Raw genomic sequence first — 21,526 nt, 5'->3', positions numbered from 1 at the left:
AGGGTTTCATAGAAATGTCTCCACCAGATTTACTGACAATCGATAATATATAATTATTATCTTTCCACATATAAACTTCTATTTGGTTCCAACAGCTCATTCCTGGTACAGTATTTTTCTGTAAAAGAGTAGTTATGTATACCATGTACCCATATGTAGATACTCATGTGTAGATACTCATCACCCTACAAGGATTTAAAAAGAGCTTTTGTTCATCTTTTATCACAGTAACAGCCTCTACTCTTCTGGAAAGGCTTTACACTAGATGTTGCTGTTAGGATCTGATTCTGATGAACAAGTGTTCAATATTTTACAGCCCAGTGCTGGGAGGGGCTATACAGTATATCCCTCTAGATATATATATATATAGTGTCGATACAAGGTCAGCAAAAAAATGCTAAAATATTGATACTGATACATGAGACAAGATTACACCTGGGAAACACCCGGGGAAAAGGACGGGTTTTAAATCTAAACACAGGTGAAAAAACAAATGAGAAGGTGGATGATACTAATAGAATGAAAAAAGTAATACATTATGTTATCAGACAAAATTCAAATTTGCACTACTGAAGATAATATAGTCTATTGTTACTACATTGTGCTGAATGAATGCCTGAAGAAATGGGCAAAATTTAGTTTGATTTGGCTGTCTTGCTTTAATTCACCACATACTACTCAAACACATATTATTTGACTTAATACATATTAACTACATAATTCAGTAATGCTTTTAAAAGACAAACAAGCCGACCAAATCCATAAACACGGTAAAGCACATAAAACAACTTAATTGGAAGGTTAATTGGAATTAGGTAGTTGATTTTTATCAGGCAGAAAAAAACACAAACAAAAGCAGAGCATGGAGTTACGAATTGATTAATCCATTTTTTTCTTCTAAAATGCTGCAGTTTCATTTTAATTACAGCTAAAGTGATGTTTCTGTGTTTAACCAATAGATGTCAGCACTAGTACACAGATTCCTGTTCCCTTGCCTTTAGACTATCCATCCTTTAGACTGTGCAGTCGAATTTGTACTGTTAAAGGTAAGACCACACCAGGTTTATCTGTCAAAGGACTTGATGATGAACTGAACAGATTAATACATGCCACCAACAGTCACAGCAACAGCACACCCAAGTAAAATACACAGCCTGTAACTACCAAGAATCCTGAACATATAAAACAGCAGATAACAGAACTGTAGCCCATACTTTATAGGACACAGAACCTACACTAATGCAACCTGTTGTACACAATTTTAAAAGAGCCCAATTTTATACACTTTTATAGGTGTCTTGCTATTATCTACAGGTGACCATTAAAAGCACCTGTCAACAACTACAGTGGGAAAAAAGGGACACAAACCCAAGAGCAACTGCCCATCTGGTTACACTATGTAACATGATTTAAATGTAAGTTGTTCTAGATAAGAACCAAATGCTGTAACATATTCAAATCAAGCTTGTCATAATGTTTTTATTTTGTGTTTTTTCCAAAGAAACCATTTTTGTGAGAGTCTTTTTTTATTTTTTTATTAACTCATTAACTCATTATAGTAACCCATAATAAACAGGTTTAAAAAAACTATGTTGCTACTAGTTAAGTGTTTGTTCTAGACCTGCATGTCCAGTGCAAGAAGCGCTTGTTTTTTTATGGGCAGACTTAATGTGGGAGGAGGATAAAGGGGATGGGCTTGCCCCTGTTTGAAAAATGACAAAACCCACCCCCTCGTAAAACTGCCCCCATGGGATTAATGGCCTTATGTGATACCACTTAATCGCATAAAGCCGTCTACAGTTTACATAGTAAAGGAGCAATGGCCTCCCAACCCCCTATACCACCCCCTCTCTCCAAACACTGCACACACACAACACAAATGGCAAGCTGCTTCAGCCCAAAATCACACCAGCTCTAATTATCAAGTTTTAACTCAGTTTAAATTCACATTAAAGATCTCTCTCTAATGCAGATAATACTTGAGGAAACAAGAGATCAGCAATGAATTATTAGTAATAATATCAGATCAACAGAATAATAAAGCCATTCCAAATAGTCAAGTTGGCAGGGAAACATATCTGTAATGTAATTTTGAGGAATTGTGTGTTATCATTGACTTAAATTCGATTTCACACTTACTTATTAGAAATAAAACTCCAGTTACAGATATTTATGATTGCTTTCCTACTAGTAGTAGGTAGAAGTCTATAAGTCTTGGGCGGCACAGTGGCTTTCATGGTTAACACGTTTGCCTCCCAGCACTAGGGTCTTGGGTTAAAGTCCCTATCTGGGTGGAGTTTCCATGGAGTCTCAGGGGACTCTGGTTTCCTCCTACAGTCCAAAAGCATGGAGTTTAGGTAAATTGGATACTCTAAATTGCCCAGGTGTGTATGTGTCTGTGTGTGGTATGTATGTAAGTTTGTGTGTGTGTAAATGTAACATGACTGGGCCCAGATAAGGATTGGCACTCTGTCCTGGGTAAATGCTGTAATGCCTGATGCAATCCTCCAGGTGGACGGTCGTTTCCGGTTGAGAGTATGCTGTGCGCTATTGGCTGCCGCTTTTCACAGGTGTGTGCATGAGTGCTGAAAATGAATCATGAGTCATTCATTCATTCATTAGAAATTATATTACAGAGCTCTCAAACTGCACATATGCACATTTTTAATAGTCAAAACTAAATTTGAGATCAACAGATCTTGAAATAGCATTAGGCAATTAAGCAGGATTTTAGATAATTCTAGATAATAGAGAGTAAAACTCCATGTAAATCAGTGGTAGCACATGACTAGTCAAAACTCCAGATATGTGATCTGTGATATGTAAAACTAGAATTTCTGTGTAGTCTGAAGTCTTATGTCTAAATGGGTATATTATTCTCATAATGACCCACACACACACAATCAGTACGATTACCCTCTACCACCTCCACCAAAGAGCCCAACGTGTCAAAACACATATCTACACATATCTATCTGTCGTTGATCAATATACAATAAGGCGAGCATTATGGAAGCGTTTAAACTGTAATAACCAGGGGGCGCCATTCTTCAAAAAAGACACTACTAGGACAAAGAGAGATGGAGCTGCACGTTCAGACAGTAGCTGCCAAAGCATCAATCACAACCCCTCCCTTCCTTCCTTTCTTTCATTTCTTTCTTTCCTTTCCCTTGCTTTTTCCCTTCTTTTCCCTTATGCTTTAATTTCCCTGCCCTAAAATCAGGCAACACCAGTAATGCATAGTTTTTTTATTTAGCTTTTGGACTTTTCGATAGTGCTCTGTGTTTTTAATCATTGATTGATTGACTACAGTGTAATGAATTTTGACCTGATTTCGATAGTTCGATAGCTGCCTACTATATGGACCCAAATGGACCACCACCACCAACACTGCTCAGCAAGCAAAGCTCACACAATCTCAGAGCAAGGTTGAATCATCTCAGGGAGCACACACCTTATATAGCCTATACAGGGGCAGGGCCCTGCAGCACTATGCACAGCATCAATGATACACCTGCATCCATCATCTTTCAAAGGATGCTGCTGCTGGACCATCCATCCCTGCATCCCAGAAGAGTCCAGAGGCCGTCATCAGAGGAGGATGCTTAGCAAGAAACAATGATCCCTTCACCCAACCACCTAACATTATCCCTCCATCCCCATTCCATATCTGTACACAGAGACTGACATACCCAGCCCAGCCCCCTCCCCCTGCTCTTCTCTCAGTTCCATTCCATCCCTCCATTCTCCTCTCTCTCCCCCCCTCTCTCTCTCTCTCCCATCCCTCTTTTGCCTACTCTCGTTTTTTTTTCCATCCCCTGCCCCACTACAACAAACATGGCCGCGAAATCGGACGGCATCGCCGCCGTGTCCGTGCTGGCCGAGAGTCCCCCCGCGCCGAGCCCCGCCGCCGTCAAGCGCTACTCGCTGCCGGACTGCTGCTGGACCCTCGCCGCCCTGCTCGTCTTCTTTTCGGACGGCGCCTCGGACCTGTGGCTGGCCGCCGACTACTACCTCAGGCGGGACTACTGGTGGTTCGCCCTCACGCTCGCCTTCGTCGTCGTGCCCTCCGTGGTGGTGCAGGTGCTCAGCTTTCGCTGGTTCGCCTACGACTACGCTGAGGACGAGGCCGGCGGGGGCAGCGCGGCAGCGGCGGCGGCGGCAGCGGTGGTGGCCGCGTCCGGCGCGGAGAGTCACCTCCTGGGCGCCAAGGGCGGCGAGCAGCGCGGGGCTGGGGCTGGAGCTGGAGCCAGGGGTGGCAGCAGTGGCAGGGGGAGGACGTGCTGCAGAGCCTGCGTGTGGCTTTTCCAGAGCCTGGTGCATGTCCTGCAGCTGGCACAAGTCTGGAGGTAAGGGCAAGAAATGAAGTTACTAAAGAAATAATTCAATACTAAAGCTAAATCTAGACCGTTGGACCATCCATCCCTGCATCCCATCCCTGCATCTGTTTAGATAGAAAGAATACAGTAGCCTAAAGTGGGGTACAGTATAGATTGGGGCATCCAGTTTAATTGCATATGCACATGGATGGTGCTTAATGGGTTGATTCCCATTGAGACCAAAAAAAGGGTTGTAAATGTGCTCAGATTAAAGGGGTGTGTTATAGGGAACTATCTATATAGATACATGATCTTCAACCTAGCTGTATAGCTGGATAATGTACATGCATGTAACCTTGCATTCAGCATTAAGCACACTGAGAGATGGTTAGGATCTGTATAGAATGGTCTACCATATAGGCTAAGCATCATATTGCATATGATGCTCTACTTCATACAGTATGTGACATGCAGGGGTTGATGATGCTTGATGCTCGATGTTGCACTGCCTTGAGTTGTAGCTAGGCGTAGCTAGAAGTGTGATCAACCTAAGAGACAAGGAATGAAAGTGGAAGAAATAATAGAATACTTGAGCTTTCTAGATTAACTATCTGGTTAGATAGAAGGAATACAGTAGTATAAAGTGGGGTACAGTGTAGAGGCATCCAGTCTAATTGTATACCTGCATGGTGCTTAATGAGTTGCTCCCCTTTGAAGGTAACTGTGCTCAGATTGAAGGGGCGTGCTATAGGGAACTAACTATATAGATATATGATCTTTAACCAAGCTGTATAGCTAGATAATGTGCATGCATGTGATCTTCCTTTCAGCGTTAAGCTCCCGGCATCTATACAATAGAACAATTTTTTTTTTTCAGTACCTTCCCAGAAAATGAGTTGATATCTCTCTGAGGGACGGTGAGGATCTATATAGGATGTTCTACCATATAGGCCATGCATCATATTGCATATGATGCTGTACTCCATACAGTAAGTGACAAGCAGGGGTTGATGATGCTTGATGCTTGATGTTGCACTGCCTTGAGTTGTAGCTAGGCATAGCAGTGTGCTCAACCTAAGAGACTCCAAGCTATAGATTCACCATTGATCCATCAAAATGTAATTTTTCTTTTTTTTTCTTTGGAAAAGTAATGCCAGGTAAAAACAACGGCCACTTAAAAGTGAGCACATTTATAACTGATTTTTATACATCATTGCCAGATGATTGATTTGATGGACCAATGTTCCAAGTTTAGGATTAGGTTAACCTGATTTAGGTTACCTGGTCAAAATCTCATTCCTGCCCCAGTAGCATCTGTACCGTTCTTTCTTGCCTTTATCATATTCTATTCAGGCAAAGAAATACCACAACCAATAATACCAGGGTATGCAGTCCAAAATGTGGTAAAGGCTCAAGGTTTTTATGTATATAGGTCTATATGTATATAATACTACTGTTATACAGTAGCCAAAAGTCAAAGGTCTGTAGACGAAGCTGCTTTGAAGAAAGGTCCACTCCATTAGCACTGTCCAGCATTTCCTGTTGTCTCGTGCCAGTTCATCATCTGCTAGCCATGGAGCTTCCGGGGCCCCTCCTACACCTCCTCCTCCTCTTCCTCTTCTCACAAGCTTCTGGGTCAATAATCTCCCAGAGAGAATCGTCTACTCATCCACTCTTTCAGGCTGTCAGCCAGGAATCGCCTTAAGCACACTCTAAAATCCCTTTGTCTTTTGAACAGTGAGAAAGACTGGCTCAGAACAGCCCAAGATTCTTTCCTCACTTCTATAAATGATTGCAGAGATTTTAAACAAACCTAGGAGAGAACCGGCCCTGTTTTTTGCGAGCAACAGGAGCTTGCTGAGGCACACCCACTCATGTACTCAGGAGGTAATTGTATCTCCCAACAGTGCGGCATGTGGTGACAGATATCTTCAGATGGCTTAAAGGTTGGTCAGGCTGTTTTGAGATCTTCCAAACATCATAAAAATGAGTGTTTTCATTTCTGTTTATTTCATTTTGCTGTTCATTAAATTTTAATATTCTGGTCTTCACCCCTGACCTATATATAGGACAATGCCATGTGAATACTCCCACCCTGCTGCCACAACCAACACCCCTCTGTTTACATCACATGACCTCGCTTTGTGGAATGTCCTGCTTGGGTGATCCACTAACGGTCCACTTCCACAAATAAAGTGCCCAAAAGTAGTCTTGTGAATGATGCCATAGAAGAACCACTTATGGTGTAGTAGGTTTTCATCTGAGGTGTGTATAAAGAAGCTTTTTAGGGAACCAACAAAGTTATTTTTGAGAGAAAACTCCACAAATGTTTGACTCTTAGAAAACTTTTTTGACATTATACATTTTAAAAGGAAGGAATGTTCATTTGTTTCAAATTAATATACTATACTTTAATCCACATCATCTTAAAGCATGTTTAGTACAATGTTTGTCTGGATTTATTAGGGGAACGGTAGGTTAACTAAACAGACAGGACACTAGTCCATATCACAGATTTTTAAAGCACTATTACCTGTCAAATCCTGAGGAGCAATCTTGTACGTTCTTTTGTTGGAATTAAGTTGGTTAGGACTGTATATTGGAAAACCTGATGTCAAGAGATTGAACCCATAATTAGGGCAGATTTTTCATCACACACAGGCCCATCACACAGAACAACCTCGCCCCACAGAAGCTGAACTCTCTTCGGGTTGAGCTTGTTAGAAGATCTGTGAGTGAGCTAGCCTTTCAAAACACATGTTATCCATTTAATTGAACTTTCATTCATAGAAGTGAAACCTGGCTTTGAAGAACAGTTTGTTGATTGCATTGTTTTCTCATTCTCTTTCTCTCTCTCTCTCTCTCTCTCTCTCTCTCTCTGTCTCTCTGCTAGATGTCTGAGCTTCTTGTTAAATCATTCAGTATATACATTTAGTCCTTGATGCAAATCTAAGGCATTCCTTAGGATTTGTCTTAGTCTTCATAGCCACCTAGATGTACACTTAAAAATGTGCTGTTATGCACTGTTATGTGCTTTTTTTTACAGCATATAGTTTATGTTGCTCTATAGAGTGTTCATAAGCCTAGGCAGTAGTCGAGGTAGACCCGGTCCTCAGTAGGCTTGCCCTATGAAGATTGTTTCTCAGTAGCCTGTTGGTCACACATATAGAGTAATAGGAAACAAGGTTTTGTGGTATTGTCACACCCAAACGTCATAGGGTAACATTGTGTTGCAAAATGTGTACTGTTTTACGTTACATTATAAAACAAACTCTGCTCCAGAGCTCAGGATTTTTGACGTTTTTGCTCAGTTTTCGTGGTGCTGTTTTTCTTTTACCCCCCATGTAGTTTGGCCTACATTGTGCAGGTCATGAAGGATACATCAGTTGCGTCCTCCAAATCGCTCTGAATGTAATAAAAATGTGGACCTTTTATATAGTTCAAGAACTGAAAAAAAAAAAAACATGTTGGCTAATGGATTGTTGAAGTTAGCAGGTAAACAGTGTCTGGTACTGGGCAAAGTGTGTCAGGTATTAAGCTTAGGCCTGGACAATATTTCGATATCGGTATTTATCGCGATAAGAAATGTTTCAATATCGGTGATATAATTTTTGTGACATATCGATATGTATTATTTACAGACAGGCGTTTTTTAGCGGCATCAGTTCACTGCAGCCCTGAACATAGCCGGGCTACGTCAGTGCGTGATGACGCAATCATACAGGCACGTAGCCAGATAGGCTAGGCTAGGCTAGGCTAGACCTGGGTCGCCTCCTCTCCGCTCCGCACCTAAAATCTCCCGCGATGAAGCGAAACCGACCCTAACCAAGCGGATCTCGGCTCCGCTCCGGTCCGCGCCTAAAACCTGCCTGCGATGAAACGAAACTGACCCTTTCCGAGCGGATCTCTGCACCTAAAACACGCCCGCGATTAAACGAAACCGACCCTAACCGAGCGGATCCTCTCCGCTCCGCACCTAAAACCCGCCCGCGATGAAGCGAAACCGACCCTAACGGAGCAGATCTCCCCTCCGCTCCGCACCTAAAACCTCCCGCGATGAAACGATACCGACCCTAACCCGCTCGTTTTCAGCGCAGGACATTTAAGATGAAGAATGAGCGGATAGTTGAGGGAGGCAGGTCTAATTCAGTGGTTCGACTTCAGCTTGATCCAAATTGTTCTGGAGAGTGGAGCCGACCAGCAACAGTAATACATCCGTTCCTCCACCTCAAGCAGATTCACTACACACAATATCTTCCTTATTCTGGCTAAAACACTTGTAGTTTACGTTGTATCTAAGTTATTTATAGTTGATATAGGTTTGTTTATTTGACAGGGATATCATGTTCCCTTTATATATGTGAAGGCTTTTTGTATTCCCTATTCTGGTTGAAGCACTTTTGTTTTGATCTGTTAAATATGTTTACAAAAGAATAAGAAGCTCTGCCTCTGTTGTAATGTAAAGTTATTTATATTGGTAATATGTATATAGATTATAGTTTTATGTTTGACAGGGATGTCATGTTTTTATTTTGCTTCATGCAAATAAAAGTAAGCATTGATTTATTCTGATCATTTTTTATTTATAAAATATTATACAGTTTTTTGTGAGAGGAGGCTTTAAAGACTGAAATTAAAATTTCAGACATTAGTGTACAGATTTCCATTGCAGGGATTCTTAGCAGTTTTTCTGAGGCCTTCAAAGTATTTATATCGATATCGAAATTATATCGTATTGACCGAAATTAAGGAATATATTGTGATATAAATTTTGGCCATATCGTCCAGCACTAATTAAGCTATTGTTAAAAGTTGTTTTTCTTCAGCTGTGATATATTAATAAAGTTGATAAGTTGATAGTAAACACTATAAATGGTTCAGTCCTGTATTTTAATGGTTAATGATAAAGTTGGCCAACACTTTTTTAAGCTGGCTTTAGCTTTTATTTCATTTTTTTTTTCATTTTTTTTGGAACGTATTATTTATTTATTTTACATAGTACAATGTAATGTAATACAAATACAATTCTGCATATTCCATTTTCCATTTTTTTGCAGTATTCACATCAGTTTTACGGCAGTATATAAAAAAGTACAAATATAACAGAATGATTCAAATAAATGCAAAAAATAAACAATAATAGTAATAAAAAAAAAATCCACTCCCGAATAATTCACAGCCACATACGCACTGAGCATTCAAAAAGAAGCATACAAATAAGAGATGGACCACAAAGAACACCAATAAGTACCGTTAATACACATAGTTAAATTCCTTACTCTATTTTGAATTTTAAATGAGAGTGAGAAAGTAACTCATTGCTTTTGAGTTAGTGTTTTACTAAATACTTTCTTATTTTTTATATGTGTAACTATTATTTTTAAGTAACTTTTTCTTGAGTTCTGTTTTTGGCTGCTCTACCAATCTCTGGTCCTCCCGTGATGTAATATTTGAGCTGTATCCTGTAAGTAATGGAGGGTTTTATGTTGTGAATTCCAATTTAAATATTTTCTATATAGTTTACAGATCATTTAAGAGTGTACAGTCATTGTACATAAAAAAAAAAACGTTTCTAATGAACAAAACTTGCAGTCTTCTATAACGCATGCACTTTAAGTTTCAGGGTGATATCATTATGGGGAAGAGAGATGTAGAGCAATTGTGAATGACAATATAAGCCTGTGGGCACTCTGCTGGCCTCGTCAGCCTGTGAGGGGTCTGACTGGTTGTGATGGGCTCAGGCTGCTATGTGTTTAGACTCTGCTGGTTGCCTTGCAGTATGGTGAAGGATTAATGATGTTTACTGCCGTGATGGTGCCTACTCTGAGCCTGCCGGGCATGTCAGTCAAAGTCAAACATCTTTTCTGTCCTGCAACAGTTCAGACTGCATATCGGACTGTGTGTTAATCTTTATTGCAGATTTGCGATATTGGACATCTTATTACTGACTCTGAGCTGAGCTCTTTAACCAAACACTCAGCAGTCTTCATGTAGAAACTACATTGTTTGTTTGTGTTTGTTTGCTGTGAGCATCTTGACAAGCCTCAGATTATTGTCTGACTGTTCCTGTTATATACTAGATAAAGGACACACTTACTCAAATGTTCATGTCTCATAATTTTATAAATAAATACAGGATATCACCAATACCAATTACCAGTATGATGCTCTTCTCTTTTTACACTGAAAAAAAGTGTAACAACCATGTCATTGATTTAAAGTGCCTTTTAATGTTGGTCTAATGAAAAATTATGATTTCTGGTTTATACCTTTTTTTCTCAGTTTGCCTGAAAGCAAATCCATTCCCTATTAAAAAAACTTCAAATAAATCATTTAACTCAAATAAGTAATTAAAAAAAATCATTTCAGAGGTTATGACATCACATCAGATCACTCCTCCTGGAGTTTTCCTGTCAGTCAGTCTCACTCTCCCATCACCACTATTACAGGTAAAAGGCGTGGCCTCCCTCCCCATCATTGTGAAGTTGTTCCCCTCAGGGTATCTTCTCTTAGCTACTGAGGGAAGATATATATAAAGGTTAAATGCTTGTTTGCAGTTTTGTAGGCTGTAAGAGCAAGTTACTCTTTTCGTAGTTGCGTTATTACACAGTTACACTGACTTTGGGTGGTGAATTAAAGAATGAAAGAATGTTATTTAATATTAGAATATTAAGTCATACTGAGTTATTCTAGCAATTTAGTAGGTTTTATTTTTTTGCTGAAAAAAAGTTACAGAAAGTTCGTAAAATTAACCAACAGAATTAAATATTTTTAATTTGTTTAATCAAAGCTAAAACTTTACATGGCTGTAATAAATATTAATCGATTTTTCCAGATTCAAAAATAGTGTAAAAAATGGTATTAATTATGAATCATATTTTTTTGTTTTAAAGAACTTTTTGATACTTGGGTGAAATAATATATTGATTGATTTTAAATCAAAATGTTGGATTCTAATTAAATCATAAATATAAGTTGAAAAACTAATACATTTGGATGTAACAAATTAGAGTAATGTTTTTAGGTTGGTCCAAAGTATCCTTTTTTCAGTGTAGGTAAATTTCATAGTATCGAAGAGTCGATATATATATATATATATATATATATATATATATATATATATACATATATATATATATATATATATATATATGTATATATATATATATATGTATATACATGCAAATATCTAGCAGATTTAATATCTAGACCAGGCGGCCACTGTGAATCAAAAGTCAATGGGATCGCCTAGAGATAGATCCATGTGTCCAATCAAAGTCATCAAATCATCTTCTGCTTGTCATCATTAGTTTCTGCATAGTTTTTGCTTGTGAGAAAACTTGTTTTTAGGGAGCAACCAGTTGAGTCGCCAATAATTTGTGATCCTGTGTCTCTCTAATCATAATCTAATCTCTAGTCATATAGTGTGAAAGCCACAATAGCTGAATTACCCAATCACATCACAACCAGTCATGTAGTGATAGTCATGAATGGCATGTGGTAATATAAACCACACTTTTGCGATTATCTCAAGATTTTTTGTGCATTCGTACAGTTTTTATCTAAAGAAGAAATTTGAAAAGTTTTTTTCTGAATCTGGTTTCTGATATAGATTTTCAATGTCCCTATATTCTTGTAGGTCACTTACTGGTACTACGAAAAGAAAGATGGAAAGAATGAGAGTAACAGAGTAATTTAAAGGGGTCATTTGATTCTTAGTAGTTTAGCCAAGCTGAATTTGACCCAGTCATTCTTATTTTCTCTAATGGACGTCCATTGTTTGAGTAATTGCATCAGTGCCATCCATTTAAATATTCCACAAGAGATACACTTGAGGTGAAGTAATTTAGTGTCTTATAAAATTTATTCCATTTCTCTCTCTCTCTCTCTCTCTCTCTCTCTCTCTGAATCCCTCTGTGTCTCTCTCGCTGTCTATCTTCCTCTCTCTCTCTCACCCCCACACACACACAAAGGGCTTAAACTTTACACCTCTGCTCTGCAGACATCGCCCCAGTCCCAGTTTCCTCTTTGTGTCCCTCCTGTGATAAAGCTGTGTGTGCTGCTGCAGAGCTGCCCTCCACTACTCCTCCGCTCCTCCACTCCACCACTCCTCCACTCCGTCCGAATCAGACTTCGCTATAAAGGCTGGCACATGCAGCTTCCCCTGCACTCTGGCTTTGTTTGACTGGAATTACTGCTAATGCCATTAAAGCTGACACCGGCACTGGGCTCATCACAGCCCTGCATTAGAGGGATTACTGCTGTAGGTTTTATCTGCAGCGGTGAGCCCGAAAAGGGAGACGGCTGTGATCTGCTACTTATACGAATAGGTGATCAGCAGATCACTGACGTAGCCAAGAGCCTCTTCTGAACACGTTGGCCTGAAATATTGTCACCATATTGTCAGATATCTTAAGTGTACAGTAGGGAACTTCATTTCTGAGACATTTCTTTGTGTGGGCATGGCTTGAATTGTTATGCCACCTACTTTCCCGCTTTTTCCCCCTTTTGGAAAAAAAATAACAGTGTAATATCTAGGTGTTGGAATTCCAGGGCATCTCGTGATAGGATATAATCATGATACATTGCCCATAATAACAATAATATCATGACACTGTGATTCTATGATGTTCAATGTACCGCAGGACTATTTAATACTATACTTCACTGCATCTGTGTTACTGAAGAGGATAAAATACTCATAAATAAGGAAATACAAGGAATTATGGATTTATTGGTTTCAGTTTCACAGGATTTGACATCTAGTATTGTTGGAAAATTGAGTGAACAACGAGTGCCTAAGTTTTTATATATAAAAAAAAAGATATTTGACACCACATATCGTTAAAGTATCGCAAATGAAAATTATACAATATATTGCGATATCAATATTTTGTCCCACCCCTAGTATTTTCCCACTAAAAGCCCATTGTGCATCTAAAGGATGTAAAGTAAATTAGGTCAATTAGGGCTCTTTGAAAAAATGGACCCCCTAAAAAGTGCATTTATTTAAAGAAAAACTGAATGACTGCACAGCTTAAGGGTTGGTTTATAATTCTGCTTTGAGTCTTGTGCGTTTGTGTGTCTGCATTGCTATCAGTGTTGGGCACGTTACTTTGAAAAAGTAATTAGTTATAGTTACTCGTTACTTCTCCAAAAAAATGAGTTACTAACTGAGTTACTCCACTATAAAAGTTATTAGTTACCAGTAAAAGTAACTATCGCGTTACTTTTTATTATTCGCCCGTCCAAAAAAAGGAAATCAATTATGCATTTACTATTATTATAAAAAAAAAAACGAAAATAAATCCAAAATGTTGACAAAAATATAATCTAACGAATTTCAAAAAAACAAAACGAAATTCTCCACACAACCAAAGAAAATTACTAAAGCTTGTAATACTGAAAAAAACGGAAAAAATGGAAAAACGCGTCTGGGGATGAAATTAAACAAACCAAGCCACACTCAAAGGAAATATGTATATATAAACAAAACAAAAAAATGGACAAAAACAACAATCTAATGACCGTTAAATGGTATTAATATAACTATATAGCTTTACCAAAAGCAGCAGCACCTCATAAACCGGAGCAGCTAAAAAGAGTTTAACGTCCTTAATTCGGAACTTGGTCTGTCCACGGCAATCACTGAATTGATTATAGCACGCAAATCGTCACAATTGTGCCTCACTTCACCACGCCAAACCACAGGCACAGCGGCCAGAAGCTCAAGTTCACCGGAAAAAGGAGGGGTTAACCAGGGCAAAGCGAAGTTAAAAAAAAAGTTCATGGCTAAAGTAACGTGCAGTAACGGGGTGTCTGAAATGGTAACGGCGTTATAGTTACAGTCATAGTAATTAGTTAGATTACTCGTTACTGAAAAAAAGTAACGGCGTTACTCCCAACACTGATTGCTCTGCACTTTAACCGCAATGGTTGGGAATTTGTAGGTGGGAACATGAAGGCCAATCATCGGGACCAATCACAGCTGCTGTTGTCTGGATCATATAAAGAATAGTTACATTTCTGCTACAGCATAACTCTATGCTGCGCTACTTAGATATAGGGTCTGCGAAAGCTATAATATAGATTTGATTTAGAAGCATTAATTAGCTTTAAGTGGTGTAATGGTATGCCTAGTGGTTGCTCTGGTGTTACTTGGTTGCTGTGATATCACCGGTGGTTGCTATGGTGTAGCTAGGGGACTGCAATAGTTGTTGTTAGGTGGTTGCAGTGTTGCAAGTGCAAAAGTCATTGATAGGTGGTTTCTATTGTGTTGTTGGGTAGTTGCTACATTGTTACTAAGCAGTTGCTATGGTATTTAAGATGATTGTTGTGGTGTTGCTAAGTGATTGCTAGATGGCTACTATAGTGCAAAGTAGGCCAAAATAACTAGAGGATAAACAAACTGTCTGTTGATCTGCTGGATGTTTTGATAGATGGTTTTCAATCTCATCTTTCCTCCAGCAATGGCTGAGAAGCATTTAGGCTCGTTCCCAACCAGTACAAGAGAAAAACGAGCCCCCATACAGGCAGTCGGAAGAGAGGTAATCATTATATGCCCTTTGGCAATCACTAAGGAGTGAGCTACCTGTCAAAGATAATTGACAAGACACAGGAATACACAAGGAATACATCCTTGAGCCTGTTTTTGCTTTGTGTGAGCTAGTATATATACAGTCATCTGAAAAAAAAAATCAAACTTTCCAGGAGACCTGGTCTTTGTGGAGGTGTTCAAATTATGTGTTCAAGAATTGGCCTTTTCTCAACAGCACAGGTTTTATCCAGCTATGGCAAGAGCAGCCTGAAGGACTCATGGTGATATTTTAGAATAGTTGGAGACTTATTGGGCTGAATTTGTAAGGATGCCCTGGCCTGGTCTTATTGGCTGTTGTTCTAAATGTTCTTCTCTAAATTCTTATTATTATTCTGAATTCTTTTTACCAGACTATATATGTACCATATGCATCTACAGTGTTTTTCTCTATGACTTTTTTCAGAAGCAACAGCACGCCTATACTCTTCCCCTCAATGTTGCAAATCTGAGCACTGCTATATAAAACGCTGGCAGGGAGAGCCATTTAAACACCAGGTTCAAGTTCAAGTCCATTTTTACACTATACTCTCACAAATTAATGCTTGATATCAGCCTATTTTGTTTACCAGCTGAAATATATGAGCTGTACAGGACAGAGATAGTAACATTAGCTAAGCTACTTCAGCATTTGTTTATTTACCAAAATACTTGCTTAAAATTTAACTCATTTGTGGTCTACTTTGGATTCCTGTGGTCTCCATATGGCTAAAATATATTATAGTAGTGTCAAAATGTTATGTGGGACATTGTGATGCATATCAATGTGTCAAAGTATGTCTTTAGCTAGTTTAATCCACCTTTCTCTCTTCTCTCTGTCTTACTCATTTCTCTCTCTTTCTCTTGCTGAATGTGTGGAAGTCAGAAGGCTGGGGTGGACATCACCATATCTCCACTTCTTTTGTTCATCGATTCAAATTAAAAGTCCTCTGCACAGCTTTGTAATTGTGAATTCATGATACTTCATAATATTCTGAATCAGCAGGATGTAGAGAGTAGTGACTGAAAAACATATATATGTATCAGAAACACTTCATTTAGAACCTTTATTCTAAAGACCACAGAGGGTTCTTAGGATCTGGTCATGGTGATCCAATTCACATTAACAACAAGAGCAAACCAAACTATTGTCTGAGGTTTGAATAAGAAAGGTTCCTCCAGAATCTTCTCTAGCCATGTTCTGCAGCTGATGTGCTTCTCCTTATTCAAATATTCTAAATTTTTCTTAGTCATAAATGTGGAGTAATAGTTTTCCTAACTTTTCCTCACAAGAAAATTACATTACTGTTAAATATATGTTACAAATTGATATAATAAGACATTTTGTAATGTTTTTAGTTACCTCCATCGCTCAGTATTGTTTAAATGAAGAAGGTACAGTACAGTGGGGAAAATAAGTATTTGATACACTACACTCCCACCTACAAATAATGGAAAGGTCTGTCATTTTTACTGTAGGTACACTTCAACTGTGAGAGACAGAATCTAAAAAAAAAATCCCAAAAATCACATTGTAATAAAATGAGTAAAATTAACAAGTAGGTGAGGTGAGACGTTTCCTGTAGTTTTTTTTGTAGTTTCTGGCCAAGATTGCACACACTGCAGCAGGTATTTTGACCTTTTGTAATAAATACTTAGCAGTATTTTCCCCACACTCTAAAAAACAGAGGTACGACATAAGTACTTTTTTGTACTCAAAGGTACACTCTTCATAATTGTACCCTCAAAGGTACAATACTGGTCTTTACAGGGTCAGATTTGTTCCCTCTGAAGTACAAAGTCATTCCTACCAGCTATAAGTACAAATTTGTACCATTTAACCAGACAAAAGATACATTCAGTATTCTCTAACACTGTACTAATAAACAATATATATTTTAATTGCACATTTTTTTATTTGAAAGCCAGACAATTTTGGATCATCATAATTTTGAGCCAAATTTAGTTGATGATAATGTTTAGAATTTTAATAATCTTTACTGGCACAAAAAAACATGGGTACAAAAAAGGACTTTCACTGAAAGGTACTTTTTTGTACCTCAATATGAGGTACAGCCCCAGCGACAAGCTTTGTTCTCTTTTAAGTACAAATCTGTACTTACTTTTCTTAGTGTGCACTGTATATACTGTAATTAAATACAGTACATAAAAAATAATAATTCCAGATTCTAAAGTGTGGAAGTGTGGGTTGTAGCTTGAAAAGTGTTTTGGGTGTTTTAGCGTCCGTAGCATCCTTGTTTTATGGCTTTGGTGTCCCACCACTCGTGGGAATTGATAACCGTAGTCCTGGGGGTAAGTGGAGTGTGTAAATCAGCTGCAGTGCAGGGGTAATTGGTGTTATATCAAGCTGAATATTTAGCCTGGTCGTTTTAAATAAAGCAGGCTTTTACAGGAATTTATGGTTTGCGGAACTGCCACTACACTGTGGCAAGTGGGTTTAGAACCAAATTTCTCTTGCAATAAAACTATAAATAGATACATCACACACACACACACTCACACACAGTGCTCATTTCCAGTTGGGCTGTGATTCAAATGGACACTGTACGTGTGTGTGTGTGTGTGTATGTGTGTGTGTGTTGAGTATTAGCGTGGGAGTGTGAGAGGGAGGACGAAATGCACAAGAAATGTCTCATCTGTTACGGTGCGATAATTCGGAGTCAGGGAAAGATTGATTCACCCCTGTGGATATCAAAGTTAAACTGGGCCATGGGCGAACTGTTCCAGCGATGCTCGCTACGTCTGCCACAGCTGGGCCAGGAGCTTCAATTCAGTTTGAGACACATTCCAGGCATGAGGATGCAGGCTAAATAAAACACATTAATTCACAGACCCACGGATTAGCCGTGACAGGAGAATGAACCTAATAAGATTCAAGCTTTGGTTAATGTGTGTGGATAGGCAGGGGAGGGCTGCTGGCAGTGTGGGTGTCGGTGGGCTTTTGTTTGATCTGTGGGTGTTTGCATAGATAAATAAGGTTGTGGCTTAAATGACAATCATATATGGCTGCTGAAAAATTATATGACTGCGAGTACGGAGCCAGAGCTTCATATATCCAGCTGTGGCATTCTCCACTCCTCTAGGGTTCATATGGCATTTGAGAAAACGTATGCTGGAGGCCTGGAGCTGTTGATGGCCTCTATTTTACATAGAATATCAATTTTTCAATGCTGTAGTGAAGTACAGAAAATACATTACGGTAGCCTACTGTCTTTTTCTGCTGTGTGTATTTGCATTTGTTTCAAGTCTTAGTTTACTTTTAAATAAAAAAAATGGATATAATCGTATTAAAATGACTCAAAAAGGAAATATGTGTAGTGCTAAACAATGCACATCATTAATACATATGATGTGCATTTGTTGGGACACATTGACTTAATTTATAGAAACACTCCTCTAAAACACCCGATAGTACAAGTTCAGTGAAAAAAAAATGCTGCAATTTATTATAGAGGTTATTTTACTGCATATGTGAAGTCAGTTTTAGACTTTTTTTATCTTAAAAGTAGTTTTGAACAGATAAACTGTAACAATGCTGCCTAAATTAAAATTTGAGTAAGCAATTTTTAGGAAGTTTCCATTAAAAAGGTTTAAAGCATTTCTTACTGAAACTTTGACCCACTGTGTCACTAATGTGAAGCACCAAATGCTATTTGATGACTAATTGCACCATTAATGAGTGACAAAGTGAATGAGTAACCTGCCTTTTTGTTTTATTTATTTATTTGCATAAGTATGGTAGAAAAAAACACAGAGATTAATATATTAAAGGAGAACTCTGGTGTAAAATGGACTTTTGCTGTAGTAAAACGTGATAAAAAGTACTTACCTTTGATGAACAGCACACCCCTGTTGTCCCACAGCATTCCGAGATCCAGAAATTTCAACAGTTTGTCCAAACACCCTTTAGACTGGGTGGCACGGGGCATAATTTGCCCCCATAAATCGATTTTTACACCGTTATCCAGCTCAAACTAGCTCCATGCCTTCTTGCTAGAATCCGGAGAGCCCTGACATTTAAAAAGAGGCATTAATAACTTAAAAAGTGCACAAGAAGCTTATTAAAAACCACTGTTTACATCCTATAGCTTCAGCTCTGTGCGCAAAAAGCGAAGGGTGTTTGGACAAACTGTTAAAATGACTGGATTTTGGAACGCTGTGGGAGAACGGAGGTGTGCTATTCATCAAAGTTAAGTACTTTTTATCATGTTCTACTACACCAAAAGTCCATTTTACACCAGAGTTCTCCTTTAAACCTATATTTGTTGGACTAATTGGAATTCTCCAAAATATCCTTTTTTAACTGACTTTTTTTAATAGACTTACATTGAAATGTTATTTATTTATATGTGTTTGTTTGACAGGGACATTTTAGTAGCTTACTTAAATAATACATGCAGGTTAGATAAATAGTGGTGGAAACATTTTTATATTGAAAGTAATGCAGTCAAAAGATAGAGTAAGAGTAAGAATACAAATAGCATTCACTACACTATACACTCTAAATAATGTAATATAGGTCACAGTTAGCACAGTATTCAATAGCGAGGTAAAATTTGAATAAAATCCTTTCATATACCTTTGATGTTGAAAGTTAAAAACATGAGGAGGGTGTGGAGAAGCCTTTGACACCCTGTCATGTCTTCACATTTGTGTCATGTTCTTTAAGGCATTCTCATTTACTTGATCTGAGCTGTCAGGCTGCTGTCTGGATGAGTCCTGGAAATAATTTAAAGTTGTTCAACATTTTGATCAGGATGAAATGATCTGGGAAATTTGACACCTGCCACTCCCTGCAATTTACTGTGTGGTCGTTCCATCAGCCGGCCCTCAGCAGCATTAGAGAAATCCTTTACTCGACTGAAATAAGGATGTCGAAAGACTGACTGTCCAAGAGCGCCCCTTTCTATGAACCATTCCTTTCGATGGAGAGTAATTTTAAGGAAAACAAATGAACTAAAACTGAAAAAAATTTAATTTAACTAGAAAAAGACACAGAAACACAGATAGCTCCCTAACTATTAAAAGTGTAAGTCTTTTCTGTAGAGGAATTACAGATGAAGCCAGAGAGAGGTATGCACTGTTTCCTACACCTTAAAAAGACTCTTGGAATCTGTAAAAAATAAATGGGTACAGGAAGAGTCAGGTCTGGCTAACCCACAAGGCAACAGCTTTAGCCTTTAGCTCAGCTTAACACTGGACTAGGTCTCAGTTTCAGTTGTAAAGAGAAGAATTAGAAATCTGACAGGTGAAGGCCAAAGGCTAAACAGCACTGCTACTGGACTACTGAACAATAGGGGTGTTCTGGAACTTTTGACTGATTATGTAAATCATTCAAGATACAAATGTAGCAATATATTGTATAGTCTCAATTAGGGGTGGGCCATATCGTATAGTACATGATAATATCGCCAAAAATTTTGAATATCGTGAACAATATTATACCCTGAAATTTTATACCCTTATTAGCACATCAAAGTACTATTTTTTTTTTACCATTTTTAGAGAAATAAAAATTCACACTCATTTCTCATTTCCCGTTATATATCTACTAGAGACAGATTATATATTTTGAGTGCATTATTAGTATTATGACATTTTGGATCATTGACTTCTGTTACAAATCTGAATTTAAAAAAAAAATATTATTTTAAATATGTTAATTAGCCATGTCATATTGCATGCAATAATAAAATACTAAATAATTTTCCTAATTCAGTGTTTTGTCATATCGCCAAAAGTATCGTCATCGTGAAAATACCATTAAATATCATGATATTATTTTAGAGCCATATCGCCCACCCCTAGTCTCAATTGTATTGTATTAATAAGTGGCATCAAATATTGATCTTTTTATTATAATTACAGTTCTCAGTATTAAATTGATTGATGAATTTTGCTACTATGACTTTTAAACTGTCGGTAAAAAAATAACACGTCTTCTAATATAATTAGTGCATCTATTGCTGAATTTCTAATAGTAGAATTTCTATTAGAAAGAATTGAACAGCCAAACATGAGCCTATGCTTACAATTCCCAAAGCCAAGCTCCTTATAGAGGCATTAAATCCCACCCCTTGCTTCAGGCTGTGGAGCAGTGGAACTGTGTTCTCTGGAGTAATGAAATTAATGCTTGTAGTATGGAGCAGCTTATCCAACTTTAATACTTGGTCTCACAGGTGCTTTTATGGCTGAACTTAATCAAATTCTCACAGCAATTTTCTAACATGTAGTGTGGAGGATTATCAAAGGAGTATTACTGAAGTTAAGATCGAAAAAGAGCCCCTATTATTTCTCTCTGTGCTCTGATTGGCTGCCCTGTATCGTGGCTTATTCAAATATGTGTATATCATTTTTAAGTATACGGACTGTATCTGTAGACTGAGGAGTGAATAGTGTAGATATAGCTCTGTTTTAAAACTTCTTTTCAGAAAGCTTGGCTAGAAAAAGTGAAGGAAGCCTCAGTTTTCCAGGATGTAGACTCTTTAAAGTCTACAGTAGCCTAAAGCAGTGAGTTCAGAGAGAGCCTGTGTGCAGACGGCATGAGAAGAGCGAGAGAGTGAACGAGGAAGAGAGAGGATGAGTAAGACAGACAGACGGCATGGAGAAAGCA

At 38.2% G+C, this 21,526-nt stretch overlaps 1 protein-coding gene across 1 annotated transcript in view; it reads left to right on the top strand.

Annotated features, from left to right (window-relative positions):
• The first annotated feature begins 3,169 nt into the window (after positions 1 to 3,169).
• xkr7a (XK related 7a) overlaps positions 3,170 to 21,526 on the top strand; it is a 31,338-nt gene continuing 12,981 nt past the window's right edge. Inside the window, exon 1 of the mRNA XM_007246865.4 lies at positions 3,170 to 4,349. Coding sequence (XP_007246927.3) covers positions 3,838 to 4,349 — 512 coding nt within the window. The 5' untranslated portion in view covers positions 3,170 to 3,837. The remainder of the gene's footprint in view (positions 4,350 to 21,526) is intronic.

Source organism: Astyanax mexicanus, chromosome 13 (assembly GCF_023375975.1).
Source record: "Astyanax mexicanus isolate ESR-SI-001 chromosome 13, AstMex3_surface, whole genome shotgun sequence".
Classification (NCBI taxonomy): Eukaryota; Metazoa; Chordata; class Actinopteri; order Characiformes; family Acestrorhamphidae; genus Astyanax; species Astyanax mexicanus.
Note: the sequence above shows the minus strand (reverse complement) of the source record. Positions and strands in the feature narration are given on the sequence as shown.